This window comes from Periophthalmus magnuspinnatus, chromosome 16, assembly GCF_009829125.3.
Source record: "Periophthalmus magnuspinnatus isolate fPerMag1 chromosome 16, fPerMag1.2.pri, whole genome shotgun sequence".
NCBI classification, from domain to species: Eukaryota; Metazoa; Chordata; class Actinopteri; order Gobiiformes; family Gobiidae; genus Periophthalmus; species Periophthalmus magnuspinnatus.
In genome coordinates this window covers 24,841,360-24,867,168 of record NC_047141.1, presented here as the reverse complement: position 1 = coordinate 24,867,168, position 25,809 = coordinate 24,841,360, and the positions used below count along the sequence as shown (strand labels likewise).

Genomic DNA, 25,809 nt, shown 5'->3' with positions numbered 1-25,809 from the left:
CAGATTATCCTATTTATTTGCGTTTATATTTAGATGGATTAAAAGGCATCTGTAAATAGAGATCTCTTGCTGGGCTGTTTTAAATCCAGGGGAGAAAGAGAGAGAGAACTAGCGTATTTCCTAGTGCGGTAATAAAAGCTATGAGGGGTTTAAATGTTTGTCCAGCTGAAACAACACAGTGAAACTCCTTCTCTCCTGCAGCCCAGTCGTCAAAGCAGCTCACAGCCTAAAAATAGACCACGCTGGCTGGCTGGCTGGCTCCACGCCCCTGGCTCGGGGACAGGTCAAATTATGAAGGAAGATGAAAAATTTAAAGGCACAGACACTTGCTTGGTCACAGATAGCCAGTCCTGCATCCAGATAGTACATTTGAATTGACGTTTAAGCCAGTTGATATTAAAAGTAGTACTAAAAGTAGTGGCTACACTAATAACGCTATTCTGTTTCTAACAAAGTCTCTGGTCTTGTTTTTGTTTTTCCAGATTCACAGTTTCAAGGAAATAGTGTGAGCTGGTCGCGGAGAGCTTCTTGACACACTTTGAAGGCCTTATGCAATTGTGATCAAGCTGTTATGACATCGTACAGTTGGGTCGCTGGAAAGCATGCTTCCTGGGTAACATTACTGGCCTGATTTCACACTAAATCTTTGCTGCACACTAGTAAATTAACACATTCAAGCCATTTTCAAATCATCTAAATTAATAATCACTGATTTTATGTAGTTTCCATAAAGCTTTTAGCATTCACTAGTGTATATTAGATTATATTAGAGATGTCAGGTACAGTGGTATGCTATTTTTGCATTTTGTGAGTCACACACCACTTCACAACCTTTGCCTTTACATGTTCCTCTTTTAGATACATCAAGGTGGATCTTTGTACCCGAGAAAAGAGATAAAAATAGCAATAGTGTGAAAGACTGGTTCAACAAGTCAAAAGCGCATAGGGAGAAACCAAGCCTTCATATGTGTGTGTGTGTGTATATGGAGAGCACTGGAGTCAGAAGCGGCAGCAGAAGAAGACAGCTGTGTTTGGTGGGGTATTTTTAAACGCATCAATGCTGCTCCAATCCCCGCGCCTCGCCTGACCTATTTTTAGCCAGGGCTGGCCATTGTTCTATTTCTGTCACCTGTGGGGCCACGCAGTTGTTGATTCACATGCAAATGAAGGCTCGCTCCCCTCCCCTAGCTTTGGCATTACCGCTCCAAAGTCTCGCTCAGTATACACCGTGCAGCTTTTCCTCTGGCAACTCAGATCTTTTCTGCTGCTCAGAGGTGGACTTTACTCTGTTTTGAAGAAAGAGTAGTTATTTTCTCTCTCTCTCTTTACTGTGTGCTTGTCGGAGAAGGAAGGAGGAGGCAGAGTGAGCGAGAGAGAGGAAGAGAGAGAGCCTGTTGTCTTGGTCGCTTCCCCAGAGAGCGCGGCTGAAGGGAAGGGGTGGCTCTTCTGGTGACAGGAAGCAACACTACGGCTTGCAATGAAGACCTGAGCGCTGAGTGGAGTATGCTGCAGACCATTTACGAGGGCGAGTCCAGTTTCTCCACAACAGACATTGGACAGTACCAGCAGCAGCACATTGCCAGCAGCAAGATGCACAACGTGAACAACTCAGGTGAGGAAAACAGATAGTACAGACCCGGGTGCTCGGACATCCTTCTCCATCCTGTCACTCTGCTCTCCTCTGTGCTCTCTCTCTCTCTCTCCCTCTTAACTCTTTTCACTCTCTCATTCCAAACTCAAAGATTGTCAGTCGCAGCAGCAGCTTGGTAGGAACTGGCGCTTCTCCTTCGTTTCAAGGTATTTACTGTGATGTTTACCAGCTCTGTTCTTGTTAGTTTAAAGTGTTTGGCTACAGAGTGTTGCTTTTGACACCTTAAGCTCTGTGTTTCTAAGCACTGAGCTTCACTTAGGGGATGTTGCGCTCGTGTTGTGCAAGGCTGTTCTGTCACTTTTCAGGAAGCAGGATTTTTTTTTACAGAAACTCTTCAACTGTTGTAAGATATCAACACACTAACTCATTGTCCGGGCTATTTTGGAATTGCATTGTAAGTGAGTGACATCAGAGTGACGGATGACTAGGCACTGCTATTGACTAAACATGAGTCATGCTTCGTTTGGTTAGGTTTTTGTTACCGATTGTTGATAAAGCAGTTATATATAGTCACTTTAGAAGAAGTGTTGTTTTTAGTGAATACACTGCCAAGGGGATTTCTGGGAACAAACAAAAAGTAGTCATATGAGATCTTAATGGAAAAATGCATCCTGCCCTTTGACCCTTCTGTTCAATACATATCTTAACAACTTCACTCTAGAACTTTTGTATTAAAATAGCTGAAGATTATGAAGAAACGGTCCACTTTTGAAAGCTCACCACAACTTAAAGATCTTATTATTTGTCTCTGAGCTAAACAACAGATACAGAGGAGTGCACAGTGAATTGAGGCTCCTTGCGTATTCTGTGGGTCAGCTATTCTTAGGTGAGTTATTTTCAGCTTATGGCATTAGCCTGCTAAGATTAGGCATGTGTGCGTTATCATTCCATCTTGGCGCGTCTCGCTCTAACAGTGGTTTGGAACAGATATTTATAGAGGTTCATTCTGTTTGTCAGTCTAATTTGTCCTTTCCACTTTATAGTAAGTCATTTGACGGTGACTAATATTACCAAGACTAAAATATCCCTCTTTTGTGTGTTGGTTGTCATTTTAATGCTGTTGCCATAGTAGACATCCTTCATCAGCATATCACTGAAGTGGTTCAAAGTTCTTGACATTTTAAAACACTACACTACCCCATTGCGTCAAAAGGTTTGTATTCATTTTTATAATTTTATTATTTCTATTATCAAAGTTCTGTTAAAACACATGGGCTCTCTTATTAATTAGCTCCCGCAATGCATTTCTACCAGGTAAAATATAATGAAAGACAGGCAAGCAACCTTTCAGAGAATAATGACACTGTCGCTTTCAAGTCCTCTCATCTGTCTATTCATTGGGTTACATGTGAAGTGCTCATTGCTAAAGGGACATGATACAATAGAAACTGGATTTGCAAAGTGGATTTGAAATAATAATGATAATTTCAGAACTGTGCATTGTTTCGCGTAAAAGTGGTATTAGCTTTGTGTGCATATGGTGCACACAAGCGGGGCAGCTGAGTTTAGCCTGCACATTTCCAAACAAGAGGATTGTTGTTGTTTTGGCCTGTGGCATTAAGGTCAAGTCCTAAGTCTGGATTTAACAAGACTTTAACAGAGTTCTTTTCAAAGCTGTACAACATAAGACAATACTATCCTGTCCTATATCCTATGCCTTGTTAAAAAAGATGTCTGTGTAATCCCTCAGTAATCCAGGTAAGGTCCATAGCAAAAGAAGAATGAATTCTGTTGACTTTTTTCTACACCTATGTTATGCTTTAAATTAACTCTCAAATTAATTCACTCATCTTATTCCAACCACAGAGTAAAATAATACCATAATACAAAAGATTAATTAAAAAAAGGCAGATCCATTAATTTTCTTTAGGTGACTATGGTGATCAATAGACACTGGACGACACAAAGATATTCCACTGATAGCATCATTCATTTATTAGAGTCCAGATCACTAACTACGACAAATACTTTATTCTATAGAACTACGCGTCCCTAATCATAAAAGTGGAAACAGACACATACTCCATTGTTTGATGAGGCGTAAGGTCTAAGAGCAGTGCATGACTGGTGACTCTTTTCAGTGAGTGCTGTTTGTTAACAAACAGTCTGAAAACTACAGCTCAGCTGCAACAAGGACGAACCCGAGTCTTAAAAATAAAGACCTGTTTCCTGCTTTAGACATGCCAGCTGCTCAAAATAACAGGCACTTAATGAGAGATCCAGCGCCACATTGCAGTCCCCAGCATCAGCTTATTTTTGCCCTCAAACATCTCCTCTATCTCTGCTGCTATTTATACTGTCAGACAGGGAATATAGATCAGCAGCCATCTCCACAGGCTCCAAATCCATGCAACATACGACATGTTTAAGGAGTAAACATTGAACTGCTGGTGCTGTTATGTACGAAACACTTGCGTGTGTCACAGATAATATATACACTGATAATTGATGAGCTGTGGTCAGCATCACACTGAATAAAAGCCTTTTAAGCAGACATCACAGTCTATGGGGAACAAGTTGTTCTGCAGTGATCCACGTGATTTCTGTACACGCTTTGCAATTGTTGAATTATAGCATTTATGAGCAGGGATGCAGTTTGCTAAAGGCTAAGGCTTTATGCAACACCATAAACAGATATGCTTATATATTACTCTACCTTTACATCTTTCCAAGTCATGACAAGACATCTGCCTTCTTGAATTGAGCGATATTTGAAGTGGGTTCTAACAGTACTATATCTATATCTATATCTATATCTATCTATCTATCTATCTATCTATCTATCTATCTATCTATCTATCTATCTATATCTCTGTATCTATCTATCTATCTGTCTATATACACACACACACACACGTATATATGTGTGTGTATATATGTATATATGTGTGTGTGTGTATATATATATATATGTTTATATATGTATAGATAGATAGATAGATAGATATGGATATGATTATAGATAGACATAGATATTGATATATAATTTGCCTGTAAGACCTACCTTAGAAAAGCATCAACAAGTGTGTTCATAGAAAGAAAAAAAAAAACCCAGAGCAATAGTCACACTTTTAGGCCTCTTAGATACGTCTTGCTGCACCTAGCACCTTGTTCTAAGAACCACTAGCAAGCTGTTGGATATTTTGTTAATATTCTGCGGATGCTAATACTATATTAGTTACAAGAGACAGTTTTTAAATGGATCCCTCAAAGTGTTATAGCCATACTCTCTCACACGTGCGGTGACTAAATATATGTGTTACATCTTGCTCTCATGTGATGCTGCTGGTGTCATTGGTGATGTGTGCGAACGCTGCTAATGTGGCGGGAGGCAAAAAACAGACACTGATCCGACGTCTCAAATTAAGGCTGTGATTGTCGCCGCGACCGCCGGCAGGGCTAATGAGAGGCATCGCAGTGATAGAAATAAACACTTTGGAGAGGCTGGCCCACGACGCTACTGCAGCAGGAGTCCCAGCAGGTCTGCGTGAGTCACGAGTGAGTCCACCCCCCGCCCCCTCTTTTGGCAGGACCTCCACACTGAGGAATGTGGGCATGGGGCTGGGTACTCATCTCCCCCTGGTGCTAAAAACAAATTTGGGAGCTGTCATTCATAAATCTTTGGCTTACCCATGCCTGGAGACACCTTTGTGCACTTTCGCCCTGGATAATATTAGAAACAAATCCAATAACAATTTATTCTGGGATATTTTGACTTTCTTTTAAGGGATTCAATCACCTATATAATTTATAAAAATACTAGTCAACATTTGTAGAATTTCTATTGTGTCATATTACATTCACATTAAATTTTGATCTGAATTTGAAGCATAGATCTGACAAATAGATAAAACCACTGTGATTCATATGTCCTTATACAATGCAATTTTAAAAAGTGACCTGAAAATTTATGTTACATAAAGGCAGTGCTGCGCCTTTATTTTTGCCCATGTTAAATTGAGCAGGCGGCCCTCACAACTGTGACAGTCTTTCTCACATTGTCTATATTAAGCCCCTGCTCAGAAAAGCACTTATATATAGCCATGGTTACTGGTGGTAGTTCCGTATTCTCTACGTATTTTTACCATACACGAGGCATAGATTTTATATTGAGGTGGAGGACGGGTGCGCTTCACTTAAAATACACTTTATGTGACAGTAAATCAGAAGTGTGGATATTTTGGTTCTGGTGGTGGCTGCGCAACAGAGACATATTTCATTTCTCCTTCTCACATTGAGGTCCAAATATAGCACACCTTCAGGGCTTATTATGTTAGTGCAGTATTGTCACTCTTTTGGACATGGCCATCCTATAATAATAGATGAGGCACATGCTGTGGTTGTCTCTAGTGCCTCAACTATCAAAGGTGCCTTAAGCTTTCACCCTTTGCCTCTCCTCTCCACACTCTCACCCTTTTCCTCATCCTGCTCTAAACCACTGCCACTGAGACGCTCAGTGAGGTGCCCCCATCAAAGTGTAGCTCTTAATGCCAGTCACAGCCAGGGCACAGAATAAAATATGAGATTAATTAGTTATCACAGTGGTGAATTCTCCCTGGCAGCAGCAGGTGTTTTTTTCTATATTTAGGTCTATTAGCCGAAAGCAGTGCTGTCTGACTGTATGGTTCACCAGTTTGGTCCCTGCTTGCAAAAATAGCCCTTTGTCAAAGTACTTACAAGCTAAGATTAATATGGTCTGTCAGGAGGAAGAGTCCATGCTACAGGTGCCTGCACTCCCTGTTGTTCAGTGGGAGCTTATTTTAGAACACACAAAAAGAATTAGAGCACAGGACTACCTCTTTTTCCTCTTTGAACACCTCAGAAAAACAACAGCTTTGAAAAGTAGACCTGGTGTCAGGCTTTTGCGGCGCTCTTGTCTTTCTGTGCTGGGGGACTCCTTTTCCCTTATATAAGAACTGATATAAGAGTCAACATGTGCCACTGTAGTTAGGAGATGACATGCAGCGAGACGGGATATGTGCGGGATGGGGAGACATAATTACGTAGCAGGCGTTGTCATGGCAGCGGCAAGTTAGGGTGGCAGGGAGAGAGAAGGAGAGAGAGAAGGAGAGAGAGAGAGAGAGAGAGAGAGAGAAGGAGAGAGAGAGAGGGCGTGGGGGTTGTCACAGACCAGAATTGCGCCACTTGCTTTTATGTTGCTATTTATAATCATCAGTACAGCATACACATGGAATGGTGGCTATGAAAAACAGGCTTTAGGGCAGAACGCACAGGCAGTAGACAGTGGACCTCATATAACAGTGAAAAAAGGGGAGGGGTGCTTGAGTACTGTTTCAAATACTAAATGCATAACACTTTTATTTATTTTTATTACTATAACAACTACAAAAAAAAGAGTAGGTAAAGGAGTGACAATATTCAAAAGGTCCTCAGTATAACACTGTAAATGACCCCCCTTATAGGTATTATGAGTACCTTAAGATTTATATATATTTAAAAGGTTTTTTATTGTTCTTAAAATGGATCAGAAATTATGCAGTCTAGATTAAGTGTTCTCTTTCTTAAATGTAATTTTGTGATAATACATCAATGTGGAGTCAGCGGTCACTTCCACCATGTGATTTGTAATGTTAGATTTAAATAATTTAAAATTCAGTTAATGATAATTGTGATATAAGTAGTGTAGTGAAAGAACAAGACATGCAGCTCAAACCTATTCTCTAATCAGTGCTGCGGAAGAGCCTTGTCTTTCATGTACTTTACTTTACTGGCAATCGATCTTCTCTGGTGTACTGCTATATAAAGAAGCAGTAGACCAAAGGGATGCCCTCTCACTTTGTCTCACAATTGCTTATAATGGAAGCACTTGTCAAAAGATGAATGTGCTTTTTTATATAAAGTTTAGGCTCACAGAACCATGGGGTGAATTGAAGTGAAGTAGATTGAATGTCCAATTTCTTGTATTTATTACTAAACATGAAGATATTATTAAAGAGGCAGAAATGACCATGTTGACATTTTGTGCCAAATGTCAGTTGAGTGTGCTATGGGTTTCCCAACGAACTCTGTTGGAGGATGTGGTGGATCTTTTGTTTGTTTATGGGGGAGATCAAAATTACAGGTTTCATTGATTTGAAAGGTGGTCTTTTTTAAAAACTTGTCTGACTTTAATTTAGTTTCACTGACCTCCCTCTCTCTCTCTGTGTGCCACAGTGGACATAAAGCCAGACGTCCCTCTGTCTGTGGAGCCCCTCTCCCCTCTGGACCTGCGCACAGAGCTAAGGATGCTGGGACCAGGCTCAGACCCAAGTCTGTGGGAGCGGCAGCTGCAGCAGGAGCTGCTGCTCATCCAGAAGCAACAGCAGATCCAGAAGCAGCTCCTCATCAGCGAGTTCCAGAAGCAGCACGAGAAACTGAGCAGGCAGCACCAGGCCCAGCTCCAGGAGCACCTCAAGGTCTGAGCACAGAGACATGAGAGACACAAGAGACATGAGTCAGGGATAGAAACAGGAGCACCCCAAGGTCTGAACACAGTGACATGAGACATAAGAGACAGGAGACATGAGAAACATGAGACAGGAACAGAGACAGAAGCACCTCAAGGTCTGAGCACACAGACCTGAGACATGAGAGACATGAGATGTGAGAGACGCAAGACAGGGACAGAAACAGGAGCATCTCAAGGTCTGAGCACATAGACATGAGACATGAAAGACTTGAGACAAAAGAGACAGGAGACATGAGAGACATGAGACAAGAACAGAGACAGGAGCACCTCAAGGTCTGAGCACACAAACCTGAGACATGAGAGACATGAGATGTGAGAGACACAAGACAGGGACAGAAACAGGAGCACCTCAAGGTTTGAGCACAGAGACACATGGCTATAGACATGGAGGAGAGGAGGAAGGGCCATCATGAGAGGACAGGATTTTTACATGTACTGTATAACAAATTTATATATCTGCTTTTTACACTTCTTGTAATAATCAATAGAAACAATTTCTGCTAATGCACTTACTTAATTTAATGTATTCAGCAATTTTGCAGGCTCTTTAACACACTCAGCATACTATAGTGAGTTCTGTTTGCACAGATGAGCTCAGCGTTGTCCACTGCAGTAAAAGTGCAATAGACTGCAGTACTACTGTAAAATGCTTTGTTTCACATTATTCCTGTTTCTGACTCTGTCCCGTGCACAGCTCCAGCAGGAGCTGCAGGCCATGAAGCAGCAGCAGGAACTGGCCGAGAAGGAGCGTCGCCTGGAGCAGCAGAACCAGCAGGAGAAGGAGCAAGAGCGCCACCGCAGGGAGACGCACGTGACTGCACTCAGCCTGAGGGCCAAGGAGCGCTCCAGAGAGAGTGAGCCTCATCACCACACCACACTGTCTAAACATGCTCTGGCTTCGATTTGAATATTATTTTTATAGTATTATTTAAATATTGTTTAACATGCAGAGATACTTTGCTTGGTGCCATGCAGGCTCACAATTTAAGAAAACAGTCTCTTAATATCCAGGTGAAAATAACTTAGTGTATTGTATTTCATTCTGTTTTTACCTTACAGCTAATTATAGAATAGATTTATGACTTTGTCAGGATGGGTAATTTGAAACTGTGTTCTGCAACTGTAATCCCCCAGTGGGAAAGAACATCTCACTGCAGTCACACTACAGCATCCCAAAATATACAGACACACACACCACAAGAGGGCGATGTTTCTACATGAGATAGAGCTGCTGTGAGGAGGAAATATGGGAAGATTTCTAGACAAAAAGGACCATGATGCACTGTAAAATATTGTGATCAGATTTGTCTGCCCTAGGGTAACCCCAATCCCCCTGTTTGTCTCTGCTGGTCTCACAGGTGCTGTGGCCAGTACAGAAGTCAAACAGAAACTCCAAGAGTTTCTGTTGAATAAAACTGCAAAGGACCCTGTGAGCAATGGAGGCACTCACTCTTTCATTCAGCACCCAAAACTCTGGTACATGTAAGTAGCACTCACTCTAATTGAAATAGTATTGTTTTGTAGTGATTCAAGGAAATTATACAATGTTCAGTGCAATAGCGTGGATTAATATGTACTTTTTATGTGTACCAGGTCCTCTCATCACACATCCCTGGACCAAAGCTCTCCACCTCCAGGCGGCACCTCCCCCACCTGCCAGTACACTCTGCCGTCACCCATTGAGAGCAAGGACGACTTTCCCTTGAGAAAGACAGGTTTGCTTCTTTCCATGTATAAAAATACCCCTCACTCAAGGACATACAGTACCACATCCAGAAATAAACAGGGTTAGATTGGAAAAAATATTCATTATCACATTTAGTATTTTTGTAAGCTCACAATTCATATTTTATTCCATTACAGTGAATGATGCTTTTCAATACAGCAAATGAATGTGTAGAATTAGCTTGCAGACAGATGTCTTGTTATGCCACATAGAGCTTCCTGAGGTTGGCGCTGATCTGCTAATGACATCAGTCAAGCTCAGAGCGACCTTTGACCTTCAGTTCATTACCCCAGGGCTCATCATTAAACCTCCCTAAAGACTGGTACATGACACAACAGTCGCCCCGACAACTATGTTTCTGTTTGGATTACTCTAGATTAAATTAGTATCATTTGGATTATATGCATTGGATTTATGAGCACACAGTAATTTTACTCCATGCAGTATGGAGTAAGTTTTTTAAAGGTGTTCATCTAATTAATGACACTCATTTCTTAGGGCATTTTAAATTATCTTTCAAAACACACCAAAGCGCAGTTCAGGTTTGTTGGTTTAAAGTCTGAGAGCCCATTTAGGGGGTTGGCTGCATAAATAAGCAAAAAATCTACCTTTTTGGTTTGCGTGAACATAAGCCAAACCCCAAACTTCATAATTCAGCCATGAGGTCACCAAATTACATTATGCACCTTTCCCCTTCTGTGTCTCTTTTAATTAAACTGAAAAGCAGTTATAGGTGGTGAGTTATTTAACTACAGACCTGTCATGTTGTGTATATATGCAATTTAGAGCTCAAGTAAAGAAATTACCTTTGTGAAAATAAGCCGCGTGTTGCTGGAGCACAGATTAGAGACCTAGAAAAACGTTTGAGTCAGAATTTATTTGCTGTAATTTTCTTCTAAGAAAAGTACCTTGTAAATATATATGTATATGTGGGACAAATGCACTTAGTATAATATGGTGCCTTTTCAGTGAAATCGCCAGTTTTCTGAAATAACATAGTTTTTAGGGCAGCATTGTTTGTCTTTGACCTCATATACTTAAAAGACATTTATACAAATACCTCAAGGGTAAAATTTCAGTCCCTCTGCTCTTCATCACATTTTCATGCTTTCATTCAATCATCTCTTCTCCCTGGGCCTATAACTCTGCCGCACTGATAAAGCTATACTTCTTTGGCTCTTTGAATTCCTCAATCTATATGTGGTCATTTCCTGCTCTGGTCTTCCTCCCCCACTTCCTGTCTGTCTTCATTAAAGTCCAGGGAGAGCTTGGCACGCGAGGAGGGGAGGGGGCGTGCACAAAGGTACTGTTGTTTCCATGGGCTCGCGCTGTCACTGGCGGCTGATTGGCAGGTGGTGCACTGCTAAGACTGGCACACAGACAGGATGGACCTCGACAGCAGTGTTTGTTTAAGCAAAGATAGCACTCCCCAAATGAAGTGGAGATGACTTGAGTGCAGATGTCCTGTGGATTCTGCTGCCTGAGGGGCCCCATGGCACCTTTATGTGGCTGAGGTCAAGTGACAGGGAAATATTAGGGTTTGAAATCATTTTTGCTAGAACAGACCATATAGCCAAAAGTGTATCTACTTATGTAACTCATTTTGTTTTTGTATGGCTTAGCAATATTGAGAACAATCTTTAAAATTTTTGGTTTATCACAATGATTTCAGTATCATATTTGTCTAAATCCATTGTTAATGTGCTCAAATGTACCTGCGAATGTCCTAATTGAGATTCAAGTATCAGTATCAAGTGTATGGGCTGTATTTAAACTTAAAAGTGCAGTTTTCTTATTATGAATAATATACATAGTCAACATTCTAATTTTGCATATTCTCAAAACAAGGATTTTGATAGTATCTAGTAGGGAAAATATCACCTCTCACACATCTATCACATCTCTTGTTGTTTTTATAAATCTTTTTGCACCTTCTTTCAAAATAAGTTTACTTACCAAAGTCATTGCACTTAGTATTCAGCACTTCTTATTTGTTAAAAGTTCATTGCCCTAAATACGCAATTACCCAAGTGGCCCCTTTACTTGGCCAACCTGTTTTCTTGGTATGCTGATATCCTCTTTGTTTCACTTCCACAGACTAAAATAGACTGGATTGTAGACTCATGATACAAAGTAGTCTGTAGTGAGAATAGTTGCAGCTTAACACTAAGAAGTAACAACACCTTGCCTGGTGTTGTTGACCCACTTACCAAAAGTGTACATTCAGCAGGTGCACGGAAGACTTATAATAATCCCTCCAAAATTCCCATACTGTAACAAAACTACCAAGAGAACAGCTAAAGAAGATTTGAGGTCATTAAGGCCTAAAATAGTGTGCATAGAATTGGCTGTTTTATTGGCTATTTGAGTTCATGGATGTTTTTTTCACTATTTAGACTGCAGTTCTTTGTTTAGTTCTGTCTCTAAGCCATCTGTCCAGGTTCAGGGTCTAATGGACTCTGGCCCTGATGGTGACAGCATGCTTAAAATTCTGATTATACGGAGATAGTATAACACATTTACTTGCAAAGCACAAGCCCCGCAGCACCTCTTTCAAATACAATAAGCAGGTTGATTTATGTGCGCAGCAGAGCGGGCATCTAGTATATTTTCTTTAAGTGAAAAGTTGGAGTGAAGTGACCCTGGCGTTGGCTTGTATATGCGCGCCATCATTACCTCCTGTTGCACTGCAGTTCTCTCGGGACGTTTTTTTCCACAGACACCAGTGAGAAAGTGTTTGTTCTCAAGCTGTGGTCTGGTGTTCCCGTGGCGACCAATTGGGATGCGTAGCTTGGTGGCAGTGCCGTGTAAAAATAGAAAGCAATCAAGGCAACAGATTCATAGGACTCCCTGCAGTGTTTTCTCTGCATTTATCTCCCCTGCCTGCTGTCTTCCTCTCTCACTCACTCTCATCTACCTCACACCCCCAGGATTACAGGGCTGTATTATGGAACAGGGTTTTGCTGCTTTTGACAAAAGCCAGAAATAGCATGTGCATTTGGCCCCCTCCGAGTGCCCCTATCACAGCTCTGCTCTCCCCGCAGCGCTCCCACGTCATGCCATTTCTCACTGCTGTGTGTTCTACACATTGCATAAAAGACATTTTTAATTATTGATCTGAGCTAAATATTTCAAACAGGTTGGCCATTGTGTAACAGGTTTACATAACTTGGATGCAGACTCCAGCTCTGGCTCCCAGTCAATAGAGCAGCTTATGTATTCATTTGTATTTGTGTCAGTGTGTAACACTGCTGTATCTGAACGCTGAAAGGAACACCAAATGAGGCTGACCCAGTGAGCCACAGTCACAATGAATAGTCTGACGCACATGGAAGAATAGGAGAACATATCTTATTATATTATCTATTGTCTACTTTTAGCTTGTTTTGAACCAGGACACAAATCTTCATAGGGGACTTTTCATATCTAAAAGTCACAATCTTCCTGTTTTGTTAGTCCTTTGCTTCATTAAATAAATCCTTCGTGCTTTTTGAGAATTTTCCCAAAGTGAATGAAAAGTAAACATGGCATTTTCACTAAAAATATTTACATGAAAAGATGAAATGAAATTATGTGTTTGTCTTATTGGTGTCACCTGTCAATGCCGACTTTACAGCACTAAAAAGTCTTACACCATTCTTCTATCAACAGCAATGGACTTGATTTCTGACTGTGAGCTGCGGTGCACATGTTAGACCGGAGTTTTGGGATCTCTCTGTTTTGCATTAGGATGAAGGCGGGCGCAGGGCGAGCTTGAAACATCTGCCATGTTTTTGTGTTAGTTTAACTGTTGCTACTGTATCAGAGTGTGGTCACCAGGGCGGCAGGTAGCGGACTATTTCACTTAGAGCTTGGTGTGTTGCTCGACCTAATTTGGTCCAGATGAGGTGGAAGTGGGCCCGAGCCTGACTCAATTCATTTATCTGAAACCTGCTTTGAATGTAGCATAACCTAAAATTATTACACTTGAAACCTGACAACATTGCTTATTTCCAACAGATTTATTGCTTTAACTTCTCATTTAGATTCATTTATTTGTGATTTACTATTTGGGTAATGAAGTTTATGACACTCACTGCACTACTCGCTACATGACTCTATAAAAAGACACAGCGCAAACTCTTTTTATATCTTGTATTTGTTTTTCTTGCAGCCTCCGAGCCAAACCTGAAGGTACGATCAAGACTGAAGCAGAAAGTAGCAGAGAGGAGGAGCAGCCCAATGCTAAAACGAAGAGACAGCAACATTATGACCCCGTACAAGAAGAGGGCCTTAGAGATAATGGGTAAGAAATTACTATTGGCAGTTTTTAGATTATAGAATGAGATGATGTCACACTCTAAGATGGAGAGCAGTGGCTATTACTTTCTATTGATTATATGATATTTCCAATTGTCCAAAAACAACATTCGCAATTCTGAAACTATTTAGTTGAGATCACTAGTCCTAATCCAAAGCAAAAATCCACACAGTTGTTGTTGTTGTTGTTGTTGCTGTTATTTTAATAATGCTAATTTGCTTTACTGTATCTAAATTATTATTATTATTATTATTTTGCATTCTTCTGATGTTGTTGTACTTTGCATTGCAACATTAGAATTTTCCTATTGTGAGAGAAATAACGGTGCTCTTATCTTTTTACTGTACTGTAGAACAACTATAGAAAGTTGTGTTGCAATTTGAAACCAAGCTATATGTATATTTAAAGCCAATGTAAACCTAATATAAGAAACACATTCAACTGAACTGCCTTATCCTGTAGTATTTTACCATTCACCATTGTGTGAGCATGCATACTTTTTCTGTTTTCTAGATTCAACGCCTACTAACAGTGCTCCTGGCTCAGGCCCAAGCTCGCCCATCGGAGCCTCCAGTGCCTTGGGGGCTGAGAACGGACCCTCCTCTCTGCCCACTACCACAAAAACCGAGGTAATTTTCCCCCACCAAAAATTACACTCACTTAAGGACATGAGGATTTCTGCGGTCAAAACACATACTTGACAAACAAGAATCAATACATGAACGGAAATGTAGAAAACTGACTTGGCAAAGCATATGAAGTTACATAAAAGAGCACTGAAGAACAAGCTTGAATGTTTTAAGGACAAAAATAGTCCTAGTGAACTTTTTGCAACTATATTTTTAAGGTTAATTTAGGTGCCTGGGTTTAAAGGTGTAGTGAGATGTGTGCTGACCTATAAAATATATTTACTACATGGTTTGGTAAAATTAGATCTTGTGAATGTTTGTGGTGTATTACTAAAAAACAAACATCTTTTTTATTAGCGCATTGTCTAAATCTGTTGCTTCAAGCTTTACAGCCAATGTAGAGAAAGTTACGTTATTTTTTTTGCATTTGTCCTCAAATGTCACAGACAAAAACAGCTTATTGAAGTTTCTAGTTTTCTGTCCCGGACTTGGCCAGATGCTGTTGTGTGAGCTCCTCTGAGGTTGTAGATTCATGCCTAAATTCATGGCTAGTGCTTCTTTTGGACCAATTCTTCACAGTACAATGTTTTTGGGTGGCAGTTATGACACATCTCCCAACAATGTTTAGAAGTGCAGCTGTGTTTTCCTTTAAGTACCGTTGTTTACTCTCCCAGGGACCTCCAGTGACTCGGAGAGGGGAGAGCCGACCTGACATGGGGCGCGGGGTTGGGGCTCGGGGAGACAGACAAACTGTGCACTTTAATTGATATCCCAGGCACTGGTAGCCAAAGACACTCTCATGATAACAACATAAACAGGCTGGATTGCTATTGTAAGCTAAGCTAAAGCTCTCGTGAAAGCTATTGGCCAAAGACAGAGCTGCATGTGGACCTCATGCCTGTAGCAAAAGCATGATGTGTTTGTGCACCGTTACATTAGGTATCCTTTTTCAGAGGGAACTGGTCCCTGGGGTCAAATATAGGCCGGATATCCACATACAGGTCACTGAATAGTGGCAGGGGTTGGAAGGATAAACATGGCTGTTCCCAAACCACATGCTGGTGCGTGGTTCAGCTGGGTACAGGAAGTGTGCCCCAGTGCAGCTCAGGGCGGGAGCACTCTCACCCCCATCGTCCAAAACTCGGGACACATCCAACAATGTTTAATATCTTTAACATGCACTATGTAATATTTCTTGTGTGTGGTCTGCAACCTTCTTGAAGATATAATTGCTTTGATTTGAATGTTTTGCAGCATAGCATTAAACTTATCCATATATAATTTGTTCAATCACATGTTTTTATTGCTCAGAAATACCTTGTAAAACATGCATTCTTACTATGAGTTGACTCCCCTCTAGCTTGGCCTGGTGGCATCTCCTTGTCTTTGTGGAAATAGATGCCATGCTGTGGGACAATCTAAGCAAGGTTTTCTAGTGCACCTTTAAACCCCCCCAATCAATGCAACACTTTTTCATATTGGCACTCCTTATATAAGTCAGCCGAGAATCTCATACCTTTTCGTTTTCCACAAAGAGGCCTGTTGTTCTTCACAGTACATTGCATTTTGTACTGCTGTTCTTGTTATCTTTAGAAATGGTCCATAGTGGGATTTCTAAAACTGTCGCCTCCATCTAAATATCTTCTTGTATTTGTTTCTTTTCTTGCCTGTTGGATGCAGCGATGGCCTTCACAACCAAGACTGTTCTGTCCAGAGGGCTCTGTCTCAATGCTGAGTTTATACACCTCTCCTTCTTTACCTAACATCTCCCTGGGCCTCTCCACTGGTGTAAGTACACAACTATCCACATTCTTATACAAGATGCATGATCCAGCCATGTTTTTGCCATGTTCAAAAATGATCTCCTCTCGTGTTGTGTTGGAGTTATTGACCGGTGGCTTTCACTTGATAAATACTGGATTTCAGTCACTGCAGTGTAAAATATAGGACATACAAACATATCATATTGCTCTGTCTAGGACTTAATAGTTTTCCAAATCCAGTTTTAATGAAATTCTTGACAACAGTGCCTTATAAATACACTTTTTTGGTACATTCTTCAGATATCTGTTCAGCAGCTGCACTCACTCCTATAATCCAATTTTTAAATATTTGTTGTAAATCCAGCATAATCTGTACATCAATATCCAATACATGTGACACTCTTAAATCAGTGCTTATGAATAAAGACATGTATTTTGGATATATTTTTTAGGCTGCTATGGGTTTGAAAGACCGATCAACAGAGATCAAGCACGGTCTCCCAGGACACCTGCTGGGCCCTGTGCCTCTCCACTCAGGCCTGGAGTCCAAAGTGAGCCCCAGTCACCAGGCTCTGCTCCAGCACCTGCTGCAGAAGGAGCAGATAAGGCAACAGAAGATGCTCTCCTCAGGTACATCACAGTCTACTCTGTATATAGCCTCATCAACCTCCCCAGAGGCACAGTTTGCTTAGAAACAGTAAAATACTTAAAAAGCTTACATACCCTTAAAAAGGGTTTGTCACCAAAACTCATGTATTTATTGCTACACTGCTTTTGTAGTAAAAAATAAATACAGAATCTTTTTGGAACATTTTATGACATCTGTGTGAATTCACATGAGAAAAACTTTTCCGGTGAGTTCTTCAGATTTTTGTGAACCTGGGTGCCAAGGAACAGGAACTATTCATGACTTTCCAACATCAGGGAAGTAATTAAGACTTTGTATATGTGTTCAATATCAACCTGGAGCACACTGCCAGAAGGATGGTTTGGCTTGAAAATCTCCATGAGTCACTGCTGGAGAACTGAGTAAGTGAGTCAGAAAGTTCAAGGAGCTTTTTATCGACATTACCACACATTTAGTCAGGGCTGCTAATATAAATGAATGGCTCTGTATTTAGCAACATTTGACTTTAACTGGCTTTACTTTCTTGTCTTTGTGCAGGTCCTGGCTCTATGTCCTCCCTGCCACAGTCTCCTTTGGCCATGAAGGAGCGTCCATCCAGCACCAGGCCCAAACTTCCCAAACACCGGCCCCTGAACCGCACCCAGTCTGCGCCGCTGCCCCAGAACACACTGGCCCAACTGGTTATCCAGCAACAACACCAGCACTTCCTGGAGAAGCAGAAGCAGTACCAGCAGCAGGTCCATATAAACAAGGTACGCCACAATTGTGTTTGAATCACCACTAAGAGATTTTTCATGATGGCCTATTGTCTTCTCCTTTTAAGTTTCATTTTGCCTGCAGGCTCTGATTTATTCACAAAAGCATTCTATTTTCAGACTTTTGTGAAAGCAAATGTGCTAGTACAAGTTTACAGTTTCACTTCAGTGTGTGCCTTCCCTGAAATCCTGGTGTTATTTTTGCAAAGCAAAGAGGTGCAGACTGACTTCAAATAGGGAAGAAATGCTTCCCCTGCACTAATTCTGTTATCATAGCTTAAGGCATCAGTGCTGTTCTCATGCTAACGCTGTGAAATTCAATTCACCTAAGTTCAAATGAAGGAAAAGGACCCGAATACATTTTGTTCCTCTGTGCCAATATTTGTGTTTCTGTGAGCTGGCCGAAGTGACCTCTCTTTACACAGAGAGTAATTATTCTGGTGAGGGACGTGTGTGAGGTGGCAGACACAGTGAAAGGCAGCATTGTGTTAGAACACGACTGATGTGTCCCAGAGAGGGGCGCATAGAGTCCTGGGAACAACAACTGCATTTCTTACTAGTCTTTAAATGAACACATAGGAGCCTTACAGTAAAAAAAACAAACATTTAAAGCTCTAGATACTTAACTGTCAAAATCAACAATTAAATGTTTCTATATCAGCTGTGATTTTTGTCCAGTAACATGTGAAGAGCCCAAGGCAGATCACTCAGGCCAATGAGATCGCGACTAAAGCCTCTTTAAGTAGAGGTTATAAATGGCCCCTAATCAGGGATGAGCCCTCAGTGTTTACTGAGGGGAGCTCTGAAACATTGCCCTAATTAATTTCCAGGCATTCACTGTCTACAGTAGGGGGCACTCATGGAAATCTACAGAAGCTTAAGAAGCGATGAACTTTATTTACTAATGCCGCTCTGAGGTGTATTTATATATGGCCTGGCGTCTATTCTGCAGACAGTAATGCTGTGTGAGCCAAGTGTTAAGTATGAGCTCAATTAGTGGAGCCACCTAGTGGCAACGTGCCTTGAAAGGAGCAGAAATGCTAGAAAGAAACACAAAATAAAAATACAACAAAGGAAAAGTAGGCTGAATAAATCAATGTGAAAATGTTACTGAGGTAATCTAAGATCATGGCACATATCTGGCACATACATTTTGACTGGCTGTGTTGACTAAATTCATGAACAAAAGTCTTCTACATTGCACTGTGGTAAAAGATTTGATGTGTAAAGGTTTGTGCTGTGGATATCATCATTAATATGAGGCCAATGTGTATTGCAGCTGTTGTCCAAGTCCATTGAGCAGTTACGTCAGCCCAGCACACACCTGCAGGAGTCAGAGGAAGAGCAGGAGGAGCTGCACAGAGACCAGAGTGAGCGCATGGAGGAGGACAAGCTGCCCCCTGGAGGCGTTATCCGGAAGCACACCCTCAGCAGCAGCAGCAGTGGCTCCAGTGCAGAGCATCCAGACCCCCACATCGGGGTCATCAAGGTCAAAGAGGAACCACTCGACAGCGAGGATGAAGCTCTGAGCAATCCAGGCTTAGAGTCGGATCAGAGCTCCTATCTGCACCAGGTCAATGGGCGGCTGGTGATAAGAGCCATGATCTAAAGGATGAGGAGGACACACACTTGTACATTCGCAGACAAATACACACACACAGCACTTCACTATGGCCAGCTCTCCTCATCACACCACTCTGGACTCCACGTCTGTGACCTGTGTGTTGTGATACAACTCACCTCTGTGTAAATAGAATGAAGACATTGTTTTTTTATGCTCCCCGGGAGTCTGCTCTTTGGAAACTTGCATGTGTATATAGAGATACTATGGATTTGGACATTACTAGTAATGCTGGGAGAGATGTACTGCGTCAATCTTACTAATTCTGTACATTTTTGCCATAAATAATTTAAATGAATGCTGTTCAGCTCAAGGTGTAAATGATAAATAAAGAACACTACATTTGAGTGATGTTCAGAATGAAGTGGTGTCCACACTGAAATAATGAACATCAGTCCAAGAGAGAATGTACTTAAACCCTAGCAGGACATACCCTCAGGACTATCTGAGAGGCAGAGTGTTGCCATTGGAAACATTTTTGCTGCTGAGATTGCATATTGGAGGATAAAGCACTAAATCCCGGACTTTGGGTGTGCAGGCATCTCCACAACACGTACCAAATCTCTGTGTCACTGCTTGTCCCGCACAGGGCCTTAGCTCTGGGCCTGGCTCTCCTCTCTGTCCCCCCTGGGTCCAAATCAAAGCTCGGTCGGGTTCCTGCCCAACTTTTCAGCAGAGGAGTCTGGAGAGAGAGAAGGAGGGCCGGGCAGGAAATGCCTTCTAGAAGCCAGGAGCTGCAGTGATTCATGTGTGCAGGAATGTTGAGAAAGGAGGACCTCGGGTTGGAGGAGTCCAAGGGGCCAGGCTCGAGAATTGATTTACTGTCAAGGCGAATTACAAAGTGAGTGGGGATATGGTTAAGGGAGTCCTTTTTAAAGGGAATCGCTTCCTGAGTATTCCCAAGTGGCATGCTTACCTCAACACACAGGTTTGATGTTACTTCAATAAAAACCCTGGATGGCTCCTCTCTTCTAATTTTCTTATTTTTTGTTTGTCGAGCCTGATTCCTCTCAAAGTGCCCATTTGAAACATGTAAAATCTGTCTTAAAGTGATCAGTCAATTGTATTGCATAGTTGAATCTTCATGTTTCATTTGTACTTTGTCAGCTTAATGTTAAAGAGAAATGTTAGTGCGAGGTCCTGTGTTTGAATTCATGTGGAAAGTCCAAACTGTTCATCTGTATGCTGTACCCTCCAATTGTCCGCTCTTCATTGTGATGTAGTGTAAGTAAACACAATCAGAACAGTACGAGGCTTGTTTTTGGCTCGGTTTGACTCGGTTGTAACAGGAACCCCTCGAGTGCCAGTGGAGGGGTGCAGCTGGAGGCGGGACGGGGGTTTGTGGTCTGTTCATAGATGTTTGCATTTCTTCTTTTTCATTTGCCTTTGTGTGATAAACCTTCCTTTTTTAAATAAAGTTTGTTTTCCTCCTATGTCTGACATTGCTTACTAATATGTCATACTTGCTTAGCTTGTATACAAAATTGCATGTTTTTTTTAGGTCTAAAAATATCTAACGAGTTCAGAGTCCATTTTGGGGAATTTTTTGACAAAACAGTTGTTAGTATCATATAGGCAAAAAAGCAACATCATGATTCTGCCAAACCAATCAGGTTAGTATGCTGTTCAGGGATTCTATGGCTTTGTATATCATTACCATATTGAGGCCAGTGCCATGACATAGACCATATTCTCTGAACACATCTAGACTAGATTTACTTTCTTTAATTTAGTTCAACATTGATCCACTTCTCTTTGATCATTGCTTTTCTAAAACTTACCAATACTTTTGCACAGTACTGTATGTCTCCTATTTCACAGGGACAGAACTTTTAGGATGTTATTGCGAGGACATAGTGAACTGCCTAAATCATTAGAGCAGCCTGCAGTTCCCACACTGGGTCCAATAACAGCCCTGTATTTTGGGGGATCTGTGTAACCCTTTAAAGCGAGCTTAAGCAGCTTTCTCAAACATGTCTTTGATGTTGGCAAGTGAGCCTTCTTGTGGCAGCATTAGAGCAAGTCAAGATAAGGTGAGCTGTGAACTGCTGATATATGACTGGCACTGACGCTTTCAATCCAGGCTTAAGCAATTTCATAGCTTTAAGCCCGCTTCATGGGACTGGGAGGTTTACATGCAATCTGGCATTTTGTACGACAACAGTGTACAATATTATTCTGATCAATTGGCATATTGCAATTAGATGTAGTCCTAAATGGGTCATACAGACAAACATTTCATTTTTAATTCAAATTATGGAAGCAACACGCCTTAAAGGTTTTACATAAATTTGACATAAAGCACATGTTAATATAAAAATACATATATTTGCTTTTTCTGAGTAAGTTATACATTCTTCTGTGGTAATACTGTCTGTTTTGACTGCCATAGGATAGATCATATTTTTAGTTTTTACATCTGGTAATTTATTTGGATTTGGAAGAAGTAGTATCTTTGAGTATTTCACTTTCAACATGAGTTATTGGTAAAGCTAATCTATTGACAACGCCTTTTTATGAGACTTTCCAATATGTTTTACTGCATTTTCAAATGTTAGAATAGAATGTACTGAACTATACGGCATGTTACAAAACAAAACATTGGCTCTTTCATGACAGTATCTCTCATGCATTGAGTTTCTTCACATTAGGAAGTATTTGAGTTCAATTAGACTCCTTCTTAAGTTGTTCCCATCTGTCTTGGGCTTCAGGCTCTTGTGATTTTAAATGAGCTGTTACAAAGGCAAGAAAAAATAATAAATTCCAAATCTGTCTGCACCGCCCTCCCCATAGGTCCATGCAGCCATGTTGTAAAAGCAAACAAGCATTTTTAAAGGTGTAAGGAAGTATAAGAAAAACATAGGCCTAACTATTTCCGAGTGGATTAGCCTAGGAGTGAGTGCGCAGTTTTATCACCCACGGTGCAATAAAACTCAACTATTTGAATGTGGTACATGCAAAAAATAGGGCTGTAGAAGATATTAATGATACCACATAGGGTGATACTTCTAATGAGCAAGTACAGGCCAGAATATCTTAAGGGCAACACTATTATGTGAAAAGCACATGGTAAAATAATTGCACAAGCCAATTAAGGTTTCAGTGCATATTTTGAGAATGGGAAAGTTTATTCTCTTATAGTTGCGCATTAAAGAAATAGTTGGAAGATCATTGTATTAGAGGCTTTGTAATTATTGTCTCAATTCCAGTGGTCCATGAATCTCTATACATAACATATTAACTAAATTCTCCTCCCATGTCAGGCCAAGTCCCCAGAGCAATGACTAAGCTCCGATGTAAGCATGACTCATCAAAACACAAACAACTTCTGCTCCCAGCGCTCCACTGACAACTCTAAACAAGAGGGAAACCACCAGCCCCCAGTGGCCACAAGACAAGGGAAAATGTCTACATAAACTCAAATGTCACAAAGGTACCGCTTGACAAGTCAGAAGTAATGTATGGAAAGCGTTTTGTTCCACTGGGAGATAGAACTCAACATATATAACTTTAGTCACAAGTCGTCAGTTGTGTAAATAAAAAAGTTAAACGAGGTCCATAAAAAAATGTGTTTGGACTGTATATTTCAACTTATTGACACATTTTCATTGGTCAAGGTGGTAAAGGTGCACTATGTAACTTTTCTGATTGAGGCCCATCACTTGCTTGTCTTCTTGGAAATGGTTTTGCTTTTAAGTTTTCCACATTATAACATCACACCAATGGAGACAAGCAGTTGACACCACCAGACAGATTTACATAATACAACAATAATAATTACAGAGGCGTAAATAATACACCAAAATGAATAATTATGAAGTAGTTGATGTACTTACAACACTCTATATAATTGCAAGATACAGCCAAAGACTCTAGCCACAAGGGGTCAGTAGGGGAATTACTGTTTCTATTGTGAGAAACGGGAATGTGCCAATGTACTGCAGGTCTAGACTGCTTCTACAGTATAATAGTACGGCACTAAAACATGGCAGAATTGAATTTGCATCTATGTTTTGAAAATGTATTCTCTCATCACCTGTAAGTCATGAGTGGCAGCTGTGTCAGAAAGAAAAATCTGTTGAACACTTCACAACTATAATTCCACCTGACCATAGCTAAGATGATAACTACCCATCTCCCAAGAGGTCTGTCATTGCTGTGCCTTGTCAAAGGGATGAATGGCCTTACAAGCTCCTGGTCAGTGTGTCCTAGGGAAAACCTAAGAAAGTTTTCCTCGGATAACACAGAGCAGCTGTGTAAACGTCAGCCTCCGTGGCCTCGTCAATAGATGTCAGCTCCTGCCTCTCTCAGTGTCCCACAGTTCAAATCATGGCACCAAATATCTGGAATTCCCCTTTGGACCGGGCCCACAGCACACACACCTTTGTCACAGAGACTCACCAGGCCAAAGGAACACATTGGAAGACCCCATTTTCACCCCTTCTTTGGTTTTCTCCACTTTGGGACACAGCAGCATAGTTCATATTCAAATAGAGAAATAGTAGGTAAACTTTAAAATATCCTGTGTATTCTTTCCGCTGTATAGGCAAAAACAAACTTATGTTAAGTGTCATTAAAAGATTTTAAAAACAGGGCAGCAGTATAATACCAGCTGCACCAACTCTATGCCAAAAGAAATAGCTGATGTTAAAACGCAATAAAAAGAACTCTCAAACAGTTGATATGAAAATTATAACAGGGCCTGCCACCTACTCGTCTCCACAACAATGTTTCTGCTTTGTCCACAATGTTCCACAGTATGACATTATACATATATCCATCTTCATAGAGACAAGCAGGTGACACCAACATGTCACGTAACATTCAGGTCAGATCAGAGAAAAAAAGGGATCCTCCTGTGTATTCTTTCCACAGAACAGGCAAATCTAAACTATTAAAGTATATTACAATATATTTTTAAAACTGTATCAGTTGCAGCTATAATCAAAGGTAATAGTCAATAATAAAAGTAACCCTTTAAAATTTGAGATAAAAAATGCAAATGACTAACTAAATACAATAAACTGCAGTCTTCATCTGACAAATGCTTAACATAAAATTGAAGGAGGGCAAAACATGAATATTGAATTATGGTCAAATAATCATAAATCGTAAAAAAACCCCAAAAAACTGCGACTTTCATTTAAGTTTTCAAATTTGTCATACCTTATTCTTCAATAATCCTTCACACTCCTTCACACCACTTCATTAGTTCGCATCTATAAAAGGACCTTGCTTTTATTGTCCAGTTCATTAACTTAAATACTCTCAAACAGACACGCCCTTTGTGTTAAAGTGCTTGTTTGCTCAGTGTTGTGATGTTACCTCCACAACACAACAGTAAAAAAACAGGACAAATATCTGTGTGGTTTGACCAACATCTTTGGCACTGACCGTTTATACTTGAACTGTATAAACTTTATGGTCCCTACTCTTGTGTTATGAAGCAAATCCCTCCTTACCCTCAATCTGATTCTGGGTGTGTCAGGATATGGGTTTAATATCAGCGGTAGATACCCATAAATGCAAAAATGCAGAAACAACTCACGCACAATGAACACTATCCCAAAGACTGTGGAGCATTTCAGTCCATTGTAGACATATTTCATGGTTTTCTATCTGGAGACAATACAGTGATGATAGAGAGGCATATCCTGTGAGTGAATACATACAATACAATACAATTCAAACAAATTTGCTAAAGCTGACGATGGTAACATGCATACAATAGTAGATGTTGTTAGTGGAAGTAATATTAACAGAGAAGTGTAGTTGTTCTGATGAGGTATGGAGAAATAATGCCACTGGCCATATTTTATACTAAAGGGCCCATATTACACTATTTTCTGGTCTATGTTATAATAATGTTACCTGGAGTTGTGTTTCTCTTATTTCTTCTCTCAAACTGAAAACACTCTGTTCCACATTGTGATGTCATGTGGTAATACAGGAAGTTCTCCACTGTTTTTTAAAACTCCATACACCTTCACTAGTGTCATTTGGATGATTTCAGCCGTGGAATTTCCGCATTTTGAGCTTTTGAGATGTAGACAGACTAATAATGAAGGCTTACGTTACTCAAACATTTGTGAATGTGGGAGGTAACAACATTAGAACATGGCTTAATGCTCACAAGAGTTAATTTTGTGTAATATAGGCCCTTTAAATTCTACTTACTTTAATTTTCAATGTAATCAAAGGTGTACTTTTTCTTTGTAACATATTTTTCTGCTAATAATGTTCCACATGGCAATAAACTTCTATCCC

The 25,809-nt window shown here is 40.6% G+C and overlaps 1 protein-coding gene across 4 annotated transcripts; it reads left to right on the top strand.

Annotated features, from left to right (window-relative positions):
* The first annotated feature begins 1,206 nt into the window (after positions 1 to 1,206).
* Positions 1,207 to 20,982, top strand: hdac9b (histone deacetylase 9b). 4 transcript variants are annotated; one of them, XM_033980562.2, is made up of 11 exons: positions 1,207 to 1,612; positions 7,826 to 8,067; positions 8,815 to 8,974; positions 9,479 to 9,602; positions 9,714 to 9,835; positions 14,000 to 14,131; positions 14,660 to 14,775; positions 16,456 to 16,563; positions 16,991 to 17,168; positions 17,704 to 17,918; positions 19,201 to 20,982. In XM_033980562.2, exons 1-11 carry the CDS (start codon positions 1,504 to 1,506, stop codon positions 19,528 to 19,530), a joined length of 1,836 nt encoding a protein of 611 aa, XP_033836453.1. In that variant the 5' UTR covers positions 1,207 to 1,503; the 3' UTR covers positions 19,531 to 20,982. The 4 variants fall into 4 exon arrangements, with proteins under 4 accessions (XP_033836453.1, XP_055083599.1, XP_055083600.1 ...); XM_055227624.1 differs by having other exon boundaries at positions 8,815 to 8,976; positions 9,472 to 9,602; XM_055227625.1 differs by lacking the exon at positions 1,207 to 1,612 and adding an exon at positions 1,695 to 1,797.
* The last annotated feature ends 4,827 nt before the right edge of the window (positions 20,983 to 25,809 follow it).